The 16090-nt window shown below is 34.6% G+C and overlaps 1 protein-coding gene across 2 annotated transcripts in view; it reads left to right on the forward strand.

Annotated features, from left to right (window-relative positions):
• The window catches only part of TOR (target of rapamycin), a 28917-nt gene that overhangs the window by 8173 nt on the left and 4654 nt on the right, over positions 1-16090 (forward strand). The window contains exons 13-46 of one of the 2 annotated variants that reach the window (XM_028057512.1): positions 111-213; positions 292-378; positions 458-588; positions 986-1088; positions 1175-1357; positions 1441-1533; positions 2169-2204; positions 2357-2455; positions 2545-2643; positions 2739-2901; positions 3719-3843; positions 3970-4022; positions 4694-4817; positions 4929-5111; positions 7096-7248; positions 7369-7521; positions 7723-7794; positions 7977-8111; positions 8229-8290; positions 8396-8493; positions 8663-8772; positions 8842-9015; positions 9092-9157; positions 10246-10314; positions 10402-10512; positions 11739-11879; positions 11969-12097; positions 12185-12350; positions 12434-12648; positions 13577-13783; positions 14592-14909; positions 15024-15104; positions 15801-15875; positions 15954-16020. In XM_028057512.1, coding sequence (XP_027913313.1) covers positions 111-213; positions 292-378; positions 458-588; positions 986-1088; positions 1175-1357; positions 1441-1533; positions 2169-2204; positions 2357-2455; positions 2545-2643; positions 2739-2901; positions 3719-3843; positions 3970-4022; positions 4694-4817; positions 4929-5111; positions 7096-7248; positions 7369-7521; positions 7723-7794; positions 7977-8111; positions 8229-8290; positions 8396-8493; positions 8663-8772; positions 8842-9015; positions 9092-9157; positions 10246-10314; positions 10402-10512; positions 11739-11879; positions 11969-12097; positions 12185-12350; positions 12434-12648; positions 13577-13783; positions 14592-14909; positions 15024-15104; positions 15801-15875; positions 15954-16020 — 4184 coding nt within the window. The remainder of the gene's footprint in view (positions 1-110; positions 214-291; positions 379-457; positions 589-985; positions 1089-1174; positions 1358-1440; positions 1534-2168; positions 2205-2356; positions 2456-2544; positions 2644-2738; positions 2902-3718; positions 3844-3969; positions 4023-4693; positions 4818-4928; positions 5112-7095; positions 7249-7368; positions 7522-7722; positions 7795-7976; positions 8112-8228; positions 8291-8395; positions 8494-8662; positions 8773-8841; positions 9016-9091; positions 9158-10245; positions 10315-10401; positions 10513-11738; positions 11880-11968; positions 12098-12184; positions 12351-12433; positions 12649-13576; positions 13784-14591; positions 14910-15023; positions 15105-15800; positions 15876-15953; positions 16021-16090) is intronic. The other variant, XM_028057513.2, reaches the window with a different exon arrangement.

The raw sequence follows: 16090 nt of genomic DNA on the forward strand, positions 1-16090 counted from the left end.
ATTGGTAGATAAAGGACATATATGGAAAGATTCATTGTTTTGGAGTTCATTTTTTAGAAGGATGAAGAGCTTTTCTATTACATGTCCATTTTATTCTCTTGTTATGTCAGCAGTGCAGACAGCAAATGCAAAGAAGAAAGTGCAAAATTAATTGGCTGTTTGATAAGGAATTGTGAACGGCTAATACTTCCATACATTGCTCCAATTCATAAGGTTTAATTAGTTCTGGTGTTAAAGATACATTCCTGTTTTATTACATTTGGCATCTTAGTGATTTTCTGATTATATCAGGCACTCGTGGCCAGACTTATTGATGTTAATGCCAATACTGGAACTATTAGTGGAGTCCTTGTAACTGTGGGGGATCTTGCGAGGGTGGTCAGTAAATTTCCCTCTTCTAACATGCTTGTCTTTCATATTTGTTGTTAACTAACTTATTTGGATTTTGGTTGTTTAGGGTGGTTTTGCAATGAGGCAATACATTCCGGAACTTATGCCTTTAATCGTTGAAGCTTTATTAGATGGAGCTGCTGTTGCCAAACGGGAAGTGGCTGTTGCTACACTTGGTCAAGTTGTGCAAAGCACAGGGTATATGCATAGTTATTTTTGTTAATATATAAAAATAACCACTTGTATTTTTGTGTATCATTATCACTTTTTATGAATTTTGCCACTAATAATGTTGAAACTGTTAAAAAAGGTAATAGTCGTGCAAATTTCTGGGTTCAAGATTTTTTTTTTTAGTATTTGATTATATATGTATACACACACATGCATACATACATATATATATATATATATATAGAGAGAGAGAGAGAGAGAGAGAGAGAGAGAGAGAGAGAGAGTTTTGGCTTGTTTATTATGTATTATTTGAGAGTTGAGTTCATATTCATATGAAGAATAAATTAGTGTTTGATTCAGAGTCTGTGTAATATACTCAATTTTTTATGTATTCATGTTCTTATGTCTGTTTTTGTTTTGACAGGTATGTTATAACTCCATATAATGAGTATCCACAGTTACTGGGGTTACTCTTAAAATTACTGAATGGTGAGCTAGTATGGTCCACCAGACGAGAAGTACTGAAGGTGATCATAGGAATTAGAATTAAAGTAGAGAATTCGTTTTAATATAGGCATGTTTACTTAATTAAATTGTACTTGGGTTTTGCCAGGTTCTCGGCATTATGGGTGCTCTGGATCCTCATTTGCATAAACGAAATCAGAAAACCTTGCCAGGACCTCATGGAGACGTTACCCGCCCTGCTAGCGATTCAAGTCAACAGATTCAGTCTATGGACGAATTTCCCATGGACCTTTGGCCTTCTTTTGCTTCTTCGGATGACTACTACTCCACGGTACCTTATGTACATTATTGTTAATATTGTTCTGATTTTTCCCACTTCTTTCAATGTTTATGACTTCGTTTTTGTGATTTAAGGTTGCGATTAATTCTCTAATGCGTATATTGAGGGATCCATCACTTGCTAGTTATCACCTAAAGGTGGTTGGGTCTCTTATGTTCATATTCAAGGTATGCAGCATAAAAGATGCATATAATGCATTCTTTCTTTTTCTTTCTTCCCTCGTTGTTTTTTGTATGGCATTGTTTAAGAAGTATTTATGATCCTCCTGATTTGTACTCTCTGGTTTCTTAATGGATTGTAAGAAGGGGGGAAAAGAGAAGAAAAGGTGTCATATGTGTTCTTTGTAGTTTATCCCTCTGCTCCTATACTTCATAACAATTCACATATTTTGGTGGAGTTACTAGAGGTGGTTGTGGACCTGAAAATTTGAGCGGGCTGAACCTTGAACCTTCTTTGATGAAAACTTGAACAAATGTTTGATACAATATTGAAAATGTTATCTTTCTGAATTCTCACTAGTAAAAATTTTCTTAGTGTCAGATAATGGAGAGTCCATCAACCCTTTTCCATTACTTTCTAAAAAGCCATCTTAGGTCACAAGCAAATAGACATTTTCACTACACCACAATGCACTTTCATTGCAGTGATTACATGTTAAGATTTCTTGTGTATCACTTTGGGCCTTTCATAGCTAAATAATATTGTTTTCTGTTTGATTAGTTGGATGTTGTTGAATAACACGTCAGTTCCATATATTACTGATATTTATTGCCAAAATGATTTTGTTTTTGCTTGAGGTCAGTCGATGGGACTTGGCTGCGTTCCGTACTTGCCAAAGGTTAGCTCTTATTCTTATTCTTACTCTTACCTTCTTATTCTTAAGTTTTATTTTATATCTGACTTGATACATTAAGTACACTCATTTATTGCATCTGAATCCAATTGAATTTGTGTCCATTTTTTTTCATTACTTTTGCACCCTCCTTGTAGGTTTTGCCTGATCTTTTTCATACTGTTCGCACATGTGAAGATAGTTTAAAAGATTTTATAACTTGGAAGCTTGGAACTCTGGTGTCTATTGTGCGCCAGGTAGATTTTATTGTCTTTAAAATATCCAATCTTTTATGATTATTACTGTACTTTGTTTACAAGCTCTAGTGTGATTTGTGGTTGTGCAGCACATTCGGAAATATTTGCAAGATTTGCTATCTCTAATATCTGAGTTTTGGTCAGCATTCACTCTTCCAGCACCTTCTCGTCCTGCTCTTGGCTATCCAGTTAGTGTTGTTTGTTCCCCAGTTTAGTTAAAACAAACAAGGGATATATTTTTGTGGTCTATGATTATTGTTTGTTATTTTCTTTGATGTTGCAGGTTCTTCACCTGGTTGAACAGCTTTGCCTGGCTCTCAATGATGAATTTAGAACATATCTTCCAGTTATTCTGCCAGGTTGTATTCAGGTCCTTAGTGACGCAGAACGGTGCAATGACTACACTTATGTTCTTGATATCCTTCACACTCTAGAAGTGTTTGGTGGTAAGTAACCTTTCCTGTAGAATATTGATTGTATTTTTACTCAAGGGGCATACTCACAAAATACTCCTCCAAATAAATTTTTTTGAAAATCTAAAATCTCTCTTTAGTTGACGCTTAAAATGAGATTTATAGCATAAAATGTGAGACCCATAATTTTTGTGATTTCCATTAAATCTTTGTCAGTAATAGTGTGTCCAAGAGAGTGAGAGTGTGGCTCTAGTTTTCTCTTTATGCAATTGATCAACCACAAGACTCCCTCAACTTGTTTTCATCTGTAACTTACCCTTTTTCTGCTTCCATTTAATGTAATCAGCTTCCTAAACTAAGGTTGTGTTAATTCCAGCATGTGACTATTCGGTATTTCGGTTTCAATTATTGACAGAATGGTGCGTGAATATTTATTGATCTCAGATAGCAGTGCATAGTAGCCATCTCTGAAAATGCTATAGTGGGATGATCACTGTCTTAAATGCTAAAAAATTAACAAAATTATTTATACTGCACATGTAAATACTGAAAAACAAAAGATACAAATTTAAAGCAATTCATGTTGAGTAAGAAGTTATAAATTTACACACAATCATGATCGATCTAGGATCAATAAGAACATAATAATAAAGTGAGAATGAAATATGTTGGTGAAATTAATAAAAAAAGAACGTAAGATGAAAATTGCAGGTGCCACTTCTATTTGAAACAGGTTTTAGACATTCAATTTCATGGGAGGTAATATCATATTAATTTACTGTGCATAATGAAAATTGTGACATAAGTAATTGTCATGGCAAACCATGCACTTTTATTTTTGGTTGTGTAGGTACTTTGGATGAACATATGCATCTGCTTCTCCCAGCTCTAATACGACTATTTAAAGTGGATGCCTCGGTGGACATAAGACGTGCTGCAATTAAAACATTGACAAGCTTGATTCCTCGTGTTCAGGTTTGTTTCTGTGCTTGCTTCTATTCACCCTCAATTTTTTAAAATATACAGTTATACTAGATAATTCATTGTTTATATTTTCCGTGTTTGGTTTGTGATTGTTCAAGTCTATTATTTGATCATCAGGTCACTGGTCATATATCCTCTCTTGTGCATCACTTGAAGTTAGTTTTGGACGGGTGAGTATGCAAATTCTTAAATTTCAAAATATATTAGTAGTTATCAGGTTGTTGCCCCAACCATTCATTCTTGTTATGAAAGTTTATTTGATTATTTGTTTCTGCGTGTGATAAGTGATTATTGACAGATGCAAGTAAAAACACAGGGAACTGTGAAACAAATGTTTGTAAATCCATTAAATCATTACTATTCAATAATAGTATTTTAATCAAGTGGTGGATAATGCCTAAATGAATTGACGATTTAGGTTTTTCTGGTATTATCCTGGATGAATCACGACTTTATATTTTAATCAAGAATAAGTTTCTTTGAGTTATAAATGCAGGTTGCTTGTTCTTGGAGATTTAAGGACATTCGGGAATCCTGAATTAGTCATGCAATCTGTCTTAGGGTTAGCAGCTTGTTTTTGAATGCTGAATGTTGAGAGTTTTGCTATTATTTCCTTCTTGTTTCTTCCTTGATTTTATTTTTTAACACCCGCTTATAATCTTGGTTGACAAAAGCTGTTATTTCTTGATTCTCTTATGTAATTGATACTTGCCATTAAAACAAGTAGAAGGCTATTATAGTTCTTGAATAATTTGATCTGCTCATTTCAATTCTATTATAATCTCTTACATTCTTCCTACGTAATCTGCTGATCTCTATGTATTGAACTTATGTATTACAGGAAAAATGACGAGCTCCGAAAGGATGCTGTTGATGCACTTTGTTGTTTGGCCTATGCACTTGGCGAAGATTTCACAATTTTTATTCCATCAATTCACAAACTTCTACAGAAACATCGCTTGCGGGTCTTGAGTTTTTCCATCTTTATTTTTCTGTTTCTTTCTTTTGAGGTTTCTGTAAGATTAAGTACTTTTTGTATTACAAAATATCTAAGGTAAGATAACATAATATTGCAGCACAAGGAATTTGAGGAAATTGAAGGACGTTTGCAGCGAAGGGAGCCACTTATTCTTGGGATCACAGCTTCACAAAGACTGAATAGAAGGCCTCCTGTTGAGGTCATTAGTGATCCTTTAGATGATGTGGAGATTGATCCTTATGAAGATGGATCCGATGCTCATAAACTCAGAGGCCACCAGGTACCATCTTGTGTGTTGTAAAGTTTTTGTACTTTTGTTTTTGTCTTAGACCATATTATATTATATAAGTGAGTGCAAACTTCATCTTACATGTTGATATTTTAAGATTAAGTTAGATTGAAAGTTCACTTATTAAGAAGATTTTTGAGTTTATCCTATTAGGGTTTGTTAAGCCTATCGTGCTACTTATTATCGGGCTACCCATGGATATTTATCTCATTTTTGAGATGTCCAATCCTTGGCTTGGGAGGATGAGTTGCAGATTTCATATTGATTAGAAATATGATCAAATTATAGTATATAAGTTGGTGTATATCTCATCTTATAAGTCAATTTGGTGAGATAGTTAGACTTAAAGTCTACTTTCAAAGGCTATTGATTATAGAGCGTGGTTTAAGTGACTTACGGGGTTTAAGTGACTTACGGGCCAGTGTTTAAACTTACCATGGAAAGTTTGAATGCTGAAATGCAAATCCCCTGTTCATTACATGTTAGGATAGCAGGAGGTGGTCTGGTCAACTCTAAGCATAATAATTGACATTTTGTAATTTATATATTCAAATTGAAAAGTAATTCAAGAATAGAATGCAGCCATGCAAGAATATCTCTTCAACTAGTTTGAGATTTTATGTGTTTTGAAAATTAGGTAAGACTTTTATAAGGAAATGTAAAACTATGATTTTCAAAGCTAATCGTGAATAAAATTTTCATCACTTCAATTCATTGTCATAATAGCAAAATTATAATGCGTTGGTTACTCCGCAAACCGTATAAGAATGTAACACTCTTTATTCTATTCACAATTTTTCAATGACACTTATATATAACAATTAATATAAAGAGAATTCCTTTTTCTTTAACTAGGTTTTTCTATACTAATCATTTTCTTATTTTAGACTTAATTATATTTTAAAATTCATCTTGGTTCTGGGAACTAACCCTCTGTTATGTATTCCAGTATCCCAATTGTACACAACGAAGAGAATCACAACAAAAATATATGTAGTACGTAGAAAAAGATAACTTTTCCCGTTAACTGACCTTAATACCCCACTAACACACAAAACTCACAATGAAAGAGAACTACGGATGTAAAATTAAATATATAAACAGAATAAGAAAATAAAAATATAATCCTGAGTAATAGAAATGGAAAAGTAGTGCAAATAAATTGCCATATCCAACAAAAAGTGACTTCACACCCTACTACGATGACCTTAAAATTAAAGTTATCCCTATGTAATTGTACTGTAATAATAAATCAGTCACGAGCATTGCTTAGAATCCTGACCAACATGGTAGGACCAAACATAATGAAATTGATAGTCATTCAAAGATAATTTTGACCAAGGCCTAGTGGCTATAGGATTTCAGATTCGGGCAGATTCCTAGTGACTACAACTAAAGGGCTTCATCTGGCAGATTCTGGGATCTTGTAAGCAAGTTGAGAATGATTCATATTCATTGACAAACTTGAGGGAAGTGAAGTAATTAACAGATTATTAGGATAAAAAGGTATTCTCAACATTTTCATAGTGATTAGAAAAAAAAAATGTTGAAAGTCTACCTATTTATTACAGCGTATTTTTATTTCCTTTTTTTAAAGGTTTTGGTTATTTTATAGAGATGACAAGAATATAATTAATATCAATAAAATAATTCTTTAGTTTTGTAAATGCAATCTGGAGATGGGATTTACAGATATACGCTTCCGAAGAGGCTCAGCTCTCTAGTTTTCATTTTTTGTGCTGGTCGCTTGAAAACTGTTGGGAGAAGGAAGAGATCGTATATTATGAATTGAATGAATATTGATTGCACACCATTATGTTCAGAGAAATCTCTTTTTATAATTTAGTTTAGCTAAGTAAGTTGTAACTGTACCAAAGCATTTACACTAACAACTGAAACCTAACCAGAGATAACAAACTACAGCTAACTAACTGACATACAAAGTTGGAGTCACACTCACAAAACATCCATGCAGGTGAATGATGGTCGATTACGGACAGCTGGAGAGGCTTCTCAGCGAAGCACGAAGGAAGATTGGGCTGAATGGATGAGGCATTTTAGTATTCAACTTCTAAAGGAGTCTCCTTCTCCAGCTTTGCGAACCTGTGCCAGGCTTGCACAATTGCAGGTTTCATTCTCTATAGACATTTTCATTGCTTGCACAATTGCAGGTTTCATTCTCTATAGACATTTTCATTGCGGCATTAGTATTTTGCTTCTGATTTTCACCTGTCTCTGAATTTTACAGCCTTTTGTTGGGCGAGAGTTGTTTGCAGCTGGATTTGTCAGTTGTTGGGCACAACTGAATGAGACTAGCCAGAAACAGCTAGTTCGTAATCTAGAGATGGCATTTTCATCTCCAAATATTCCTCCAGAAATTTTGGCTACACTTCTTAATTTGGTATGACTTCTCATCTCGTTGTGTATATTCAGTCTGTGAATATGGGCTTTTAAATCTCATTTATATATGCTTCCTAAGGTTTATTGATTATTTGATACGTCTTTTTTTATATTGAATTTAAAAATGCATGAAGATGGATGAAATTATGACATTTTGATACTCTTTTATTTCCTCTCTTGTTTTCGTTGGCTGAAATTGCAGGCTGAATTCATGGAGCATGATGAGAAACCTCTTCCTATTGACATACGCCTTCTTGGTGCTCTTGCTGAGAAGGTTCTTGTCTTTTCTGTTTTCTTGTGTTTTCGGGAGCATGTGTGCGTATTTCTTCATCATTATGCATGTCTTTGTTCAAATGCATGGTGCTCTTTTAAACAACTTCTTTACTGTTATATTGGATTATTTCTTTGACTTTGCCTTATACCTTTCATGTGTTGTTGCTTTGCTATGGCACACAGTGTCGTGCGTTTGCAAAAGCCTTACACTACAAAGAAATGGAATTTGAAGGAGCACGTTCCAAGAAGATGGATGCTAACCCAGTTGCTGTAGTTGAAGCTCTTATTCACATAAACAACCAATTACACCAACATGAGGTTCAGTTGAAAGAAATGATTTTTTTTATCAAGTTTATCATTTTTGCTGCTGCTTTGGTAGTTTTAACTTTGTTATATGGTATCTCTGCATTTCACTAAAACATTTGTCTTCTGTAGGCTGCGGTTGGAATACTTACCTATGCCCAACAGCATCTAGATTTTCAACTTAAGGAGTCATGGTACTCTTTTACATTTAATTTCTGAGTTCACCATCCCTTATTTTTCTTATACAATTTTAGTTTTTATATTTGGGAAGGTAGAGATTGATAGTAGGTTTCTATTAGGTATGAGAAACTGCAGCGATGGGATGATGCCCTCAAGGCTTATACTGCAAAGGCTTCTCAAGCAACAAGTCCACATCTTGTCTTGGATGCCACTTTAGGTCTGTACTGATGACTTTACCTTCATTTTAACTTGGATGCTACTTAACGAAAGAATATTTCTGTTCTTTTATGTTTGAAATATCCTACTACTATATTACCAGTTTGGAGTTTCAACTTTTTAGGGTTTTTTTTTTCTGTCTTTGGAAGTGATTGAAACTTGCTTTTCAGGTAAAATGAGATGCCTTGCTGCTTTGGCCCAATGGGATGAGTTGAATATCCTATGTAAAGAATTTTGGACCCCAGCTGAGCCAGCTGCCCGTCTTGAAATGGCATCAATGGTTGGTTATACCCCTTTCAAATGTGATTGATATTTTTCCCTGCTTGTGCTAAGTGTTAACGCTCTTTAGGCTGCAAGTGCTGCTTGGAACATGGGAGAATGGGATCAAATGGCAGAATATGTGTCTCGGTTAGATGATGGTGATGAAACAAAACTTCGAGGTTTGGGGAATACTGCTTCCAGTAGTGATGGGAGTAGTAGTGGTACCTTCTTCAGAGCCGTTCTACTTGTTCGAAGAGGAAAGGTATTTTATTGCTAGGAATATCAACCAGGTTTTAATGTTTCTAGTTTTAATTCTCGTGATTGCAATCTGTTGGCAGTATGATGAAGCACGCGAGTATGTAGAAAGAGCTAGAAAATGTCTGGCAACTGAGCTTGCTGCTCTGGTGAGTTTGGTTTATAAACTTTTCTTACTGATTTTATTCTTAGGTATTGATATTTGAATCTTTTTATTGTTTCATTGTATTTGGCATCATCGCTTAGTCATATGGTTCATTATCAATGGATAACAGGAAGTTTAATCTATGCACTGTATAGTACCGTGTTTTAGGAAATGCGATAAGGAAGTTTTACGGCATGCTGTGCCAGTATTTAATCATGTACCAATATTTGTTCTTCATATACATATGCTTACGATAATATAATCACACCTTGAAGTGCATTTAATATTGAGATTTTGGCAAGAATACAATTTTGGTCTCCTACTTTATTAAAAGTGACATTTAGTCTTCCAATTTCTAAAATCAGAGGTTTTAGTCCAATTGTTCAAATTAAGACTGACATCTGAAATATTAATGCCATTTTACACTTGGTACACTCTAACTGTTATCCTTTGATGATTTTGTTTGATTTGCTGTCATCAAAACTAAATGGCAAAATGATTCGACTGTGTGGGAAGTCAATGTTAAAATAGTCTTAATAACTTTGAAATAAGCAAATAATCGTTGTATGACATTAGTTAGAGCGTGTCACATGAGAGTCAACATTAATATCTCATTACTTATTGTCTTTCATTGAATGGTCTGACTAAAGTTGCTAAATTTGAAAATTTGAGACTAAATGTCTTTATTAAAATGAGGTGACCAAAATTGCAGATTGAAAAAAATAGTGGGACCAAAATTGTATTTGAACCCAGTATCTATAACAATTAATAACGTGGATTGTTTTTGATAACTCTTTTTTTTAGGGTTTCTATGACAATTAATAATAATTTATATGTATATATATTTGAACTTTTTTTATTAAAAATCATTAGTTTCATGGAATTATTTTAAAAAAACTTTTAAAACAAAAACATGAGAAGAAAACCAAAAAGGTCCTCCATGTATAGCCCCAAGTGTCTATTCAAGTAGACCAGTTGATTTGAAAAATGGTCCATAAGAAGGTCATGAATTGAAACATCAACATACATAGTCATTACTGTAAGCTCATTTGCTTTCACAGAAGTTTGTTTTATAATTGTTTTCATTTCCAGGTTTTGGAGAGTTATGAGCGTGCCTACAGTAATATGGTTCGCGTCCAGCAACTATCAGAACTAGAAGAGGTTAAGCTCTAATATTACTTTTAGTTCCTGTCCTTTACTCAATTCTATTGTCATAAACATAACTTGAGAAGTCTTCTCTTCTTCCAGGTGATTGATTACCGTACACTTCCTGTTGGAGATCGAGTATCAGATGAGCGGCGGGCTCTCATTCGCAATATGTGGACTCAGCGTATACAAGGAGCCAAAAGCAATGTTGAGGTAGACTGATTTTTCCTACTTAAGATGTATATGTATGCATAAACATTATGATTACTTCATGAATTAAATTTCAGAGGATTGTAATTAGCGTGCCCTGGCCATTATCATTGAGTCTACCGAAAGCCCTAATTATTACTGTTTCACTGGCTTGTATCTCACCCTGTCAATAGTGGTCTTGATTGGTATGATTGCGTATATATGCACAAATTTAATGTAATGGTGCAGAAAGAGGTGCCAGCAAAAACAAACTATTTTGCAATAGTACATACTAATTTTCAGTTCATCAAGTGGCAGAGAAGATTGAGACTATTTTTAATCGAAAATTATTGTTAAGCTATAGTAGTACTTTGATTCTTACATTTTTGTTAGCCTTTGATTAGAACTATCAAATTCACGTGCTTGGCACTACAACGGCTTTGTGCAATTCAACTAATACACGTTAACAGACCATTTCTGTACAATGATTGTACTTAATATTCTTTACCAGGGATGTTCTATTATGTGCTAAGACCATGTAAGTGCAAAATAAGTGCTCAAAACTAAAAAATACTAAAAAATTAATAGTTTTATCATCTGTAGTCCAAAGTCATTGCTTGAACAATAAGTCAGTAATAAACAGAAAGCATAACAAAACAGATGTGGGCTTGGTCAGGGATAGATGAAAGATACCGAGAAACAGGTAGTACAGAGCCCAAGCACAAAACAAGTTGCTATGAAAAAAGGCATGGACATTTGGCAGCTAAAAGCTTGCTGAAACTGATGTAACCTTGGAATTTGCCGCAACATCTCTATGACTTTGATGGTATATTTGACTCTGATAGTCTTCTTCAGAAAGAACAAATGTTGCAAGCCCTAACAAACGGTCTGTGCCATGCCATGGATTTTAAGTGAGGATTAAGCTTTGAAATGGACATTTCATTTAAAAATCAATTCAATTTTTTAAGATTTTCTGCAGGAATAAACCATTATAGTGATTTAAATCTGAAAAGAGATGTTACAGAAATTCTGGAGTGTGAAGGGCTGCTATACTAAGGTCCACTGTGATACTGTGGCTATTTTTTGTGATTTAAAACTTTTGATTTTGATATTGAATATTCAGTTTAAGCCTCATAACGAGAGCTGATGATGAGCTCTTGCAATCTCAGCTTAAGTTTATCCTTGGAATTAACATTTTGCATAACTAGGATTGGTTTTTCTTACTCTAACTTTATTGTGTTTGGTGGCAGGTTTGGCAGGCACTTTTGGCTATTAGAGCACTTGTGCTGCCTCCTGTGGAAGATGTTGAAACCTGGCTCAAATTTGCTTCTCTTTGCAGAAAAAGTGGGCGGATTAGCCAGGCAAAATCTACTTTAGTTAAGCTTCTACAGGTTTGTGCTGTATACCAGATCTAAGTAGTTTGCTATATGTAACTCCTTATTCTTGTGTGCCCAACTCAAGTTATTGTTCATTCTATCAGTATGACCCTGAAAAGTCTCCTGAAAATGTACGATACCATGGCCATCCTCAAGTAATGCTGGCATACTTGAAGTACCAGTGGTCTCTTGGAGAGGATTCAAAGCGCAGAGAAGCATTTATTAGGCTTCAGGTATTATATGTCTTTCTATTGTATTGAGGGAGCTTATCTGAAATTAAATATTTTCCACTGATCATCTGCGTGCATTATGTGACCTAGAATTTATCTATGGAACTTTCAAGTGCACCCAACATTCAACCAGTTACACCATCAAGCTTAACAAGTGGTTTGAATCCCAGTGTTCCTCTCCTTGCTCGTGTATATCTAAATCTTGGTTCCTGGCAGTGGTCACTTTCTCCTGGGCTGGTTGATGAATCCATTAAAGGTTCTTAGTTGTCATAGTTTTGACTTGAAACATTGAATGATGTTGATTATTTTTCTTTTCTAAATTTAGTTTCAATTTTGTAGATATTCTTAATGCGTTCACAAAAGCTACTCAGTATGCAAATAAATGGGGGAAAGCTTGGCATAAATGGGCATTATTCAACACAGCAGTGATGTCTCATTACACTTTAAGAGGTTTCCCTGACGTTGCAGCACAATTTGTTGTTGCAGCAGTAACAGGATACTTTCATTCTATAGCATGTGCAGCAAATTCCAAAGGTGTCGATGGTAGTTTACAGGTAAGCTACAATTTCTTTTATAATATGAAATCATCCACACATGTATCTATGAATTTGGACAATACTGGCAATGATGCAGCAGATTTGGGTTCAGGAATGATTGTATGCACCGACTCATGCAGTGTGATACACTATTAATCAGTGTTTTCAAAAGATTGCTAAAATTCTTATGTTCTCATGTTTGATTCTTTATTATAACTTTCAGCATTGTTTTCTTGACTTAGCTGTAATCTCTGTTCTTAAAATTCCCTTATTGCCCATAAAATTGTGAAGACCTTGAGTGCAAGTAGTTGATGCTTAAAATCTGACAGTTTGCCAAGGCTCATGCCGAATGACTGGTTGTGACATGACTTTCATGTGAATAATGTTTATCTGGCACTATCAGTATGACTTAAGCATCACATTTCTTTGGATCCTTACATGTTTCACATGTAACATTCCAAAGTATATTTTTTTCAAGGTAGACAAAATATTTATCATCTATGACTTTGGATTTAATAAAGAGGAATTTTTTTCATAGTGATGCGATATTCCTTACATTTGTATTTCATATTTGGAAGGGATGACGTTCTGGCATTTTAAGCTGATTTAATCAATTTTTTTGGTTTTATATTATGCAGTTCTCTTGTTTTATCATAGCAAGTTGGCATAGTTAAGATGACTCATTTATTTTATGTTTTTTGAAGTGGAACATACACATTTTTAAGCAAGTTTGTGGCATCTTTTTATTCTTCGTCTATAGTTCAGCCGAACTCTATCGAAAATAATAAAACCGAAATTTATCTTCTACTTGGTTGTGGTTATTATATTTTGCAAACTACTTTTTTCTGACTGCACTTTTGAGATATCTCTGTTGCATGTAATCCAAGTGGAATATGATCATCTTTTTCTTTTGAATCTTTAACTTGCTGTTGCATTGGCTGAGCAGGATATTCTTCGACTTCTGACATTGTGGTTCAACCATGGAGCTACAGCAGAAGTACAAATGGCCTTAAAGAAAGGATTTTCCCTAGTTAATATCAATACTTGGCTAGTAGTTCTACCTCAAATAATTGCCAGGATACACTCTAATAACCATGCTGTGAGAGAGTTGATACAATCACTTTTGGTTCGGATTGGGCAAAATCATCCACAGGTATATATGACTGACATGATGAACTTGGACTTGTTTCCATTTGTGATTTTTTTTGGAAGTATCAGTTTGTAGATTTCACCTTGTCGAGATATTTTAGGAAGCTTTAGATTTTATTCTGTCGAGATATTTTAGGGCTTTTCAAATTTTATTGCTATTGGTTTTATTATTAGCACATCAATCCCACAATCTTAGATATTTGTTTCCTAAATTATCCAATCAGTGTATATGTATATATGTGAGATGTATGAAATGAAAGTGAATAAGAGAGAAATTATTTTCTTCTAATTTTGAGACACCTCTAAACGCTGAAGATATTGTGAACATGTGGAAGCATAGAGTTTTTTATTCTTGGATGAATGTTGCACATTCGGCTTTATTGGTATTGGTTTTAATTCTGTATATTGGCTGTATATTGGTTTTATTACTAGCACATCAATCCCGCAATCTCAGATATTTGTTTCCTAAATTATCCAATCAGTGTATATGTATATATGTGAGATGTATGAAATGAAAGTGAATAAGAGAAATTATTTTCTTCTAATTTTGAGACACCTCTAAACACTGAAGATATTGTGAACATGTGGAAGCATAGAGTTTTTTATGCTTGGATGAATGTTGCACATTCGGCCCCCATGTTTCAATTTTGGCGCTTGGATACCTTAGATGTCATAGATGCGCAATTTTAATCCTTCAAGTTTTTATAGTTGGGTCGCAATGTGCAATTTTAGTCCTTCAGAATGCTACGAGTCTGTCAGGTCAACACATTTTAATTGATTTAGATGCCAACATTGCTTAATTTCTTTTGTAGGCTCTCATGTATCCTTTGCTCGTGGCCTGTAAATCAATAAGCAACTTGCGCAAGGCTGCAGCTCAGGAAGTTGTTGACAAAGTTCGGCAGCACAGTGGTGTACTAGTGGATCAGGCACAGCTTGTATCAAAGGAACTGATCAGAGTTGCTATTCTTTGGCATGAACTGTGGCATGAAGCTCTTGAAGAAGCTAGCCGTTTGTATTTTGGTGAGCATAATATTGAAGGGATGCTTAAGGTGTTGGAGCCTTTGCATGAAATGCTTGAAGAAGGAGCAATGAAAAACAATGTCACCATAAAGGAGAGAATATTTATTGAGGTGTGTTATAATCTTTTTTGTTGTTATAATATATTACTCATTCTGGAAAACGTGCTTGCATTATAATAGTTTTCGACCTTGGTGTTATGACTAATTTTTTTATTGTTATTTCAGGCCTATCGACAGGAGTTGCTAGAGGCTTATGAGTGTTGTATGAATTATAAGAGAACTGGGAAAGATGCTGAACTGACCCAGGTATCAAAATTTGGATTTGTAAAAAATTAGCAGATTACTTGTTATAGGGATTATTTGGAGACATTAATATTGGAGAGATAGAGAGGGATAGAGAGAGATCTAGATGAGTCATGTAGAAGGGTCCGTGTGTCTTAGGTATGCAATGAATGATGTTGTTTGCAAGTGACTTATAGCAGGAAAGCCTACCCAATCTACATTAGGGTCCATAGGACTGCAATAGGTTTGACACCCATGAATCCTATTTTGTCCAAGATGTCCATTGCGTACTTGCTCTTGGAAATTGTATCACCATTCTTGGGTCTTGCCTCTTTTATCCACAATTAGTGTTGAAGTCTGCCAAGATTTTGTTGGAAATTGGCGACGAAGATCCTGTTTTACCAATACACTGGTGATTGATCACTACTTGTATTGTATGATGGTGTTTTCTGTGCACACTACTTGTAAAATACCAAGTGAACATGAGTCACATACCAATAATAACCATTCTGATAAAAATCGGGACTAGAGTTAAATTTACTGTCTGACAATGATAGATAGTTATTGTAACTGTGTAACAATGCAACTGTAGCAAAACTAGATACAAGTTTATCCGCTATGCAGAGAATACCCAGGAAGATTATTTTCCTCCATACTGTATCCTTTAGAAATGTAGAAATGATTGACTTGAAGTTAGTTTTCTAATAATTTCTTTATCAGGCTTGGGATATCTATTATCATGTATTCAGAAAGATAGATAAGCAACTTCAAAGTCTCACAACTTTAGACTTGGAGGTACGAGTAGTACTTATTCACTCATAAATTTGTTTTGTCATTGTTATGGACCTTGAATATTATGCATTTTCTTTGCAGTCTGTTTCTCCAGAATTGCTAGAATGCCGTAATTTGGAGCTTGCTGTTCCGGGGACATACCGTGCTGGTAAATTAGTTTCTTTACTTCCCTGATGCTGGATTAGATTCATTGTTATCAAATGGGGTTGTGGTGGTGC

Source organism: Vigna unguiculata, chromosome 2 (genome assembly GCF_037176805.1).
Source record: "Vigna unguiculata cultivar grain cowpea cultivar isolate G323 ecotype 2 chromosome 2, ASM3717680v1, whole genome shotgun sequence".
Classification (NCBI taxonomy): Eukaryota; Viridiplantae; Streptophyta; class Magnoliopsida; order Fabales; family Fabaceae; genus Vigna; species Vigna unguiculata.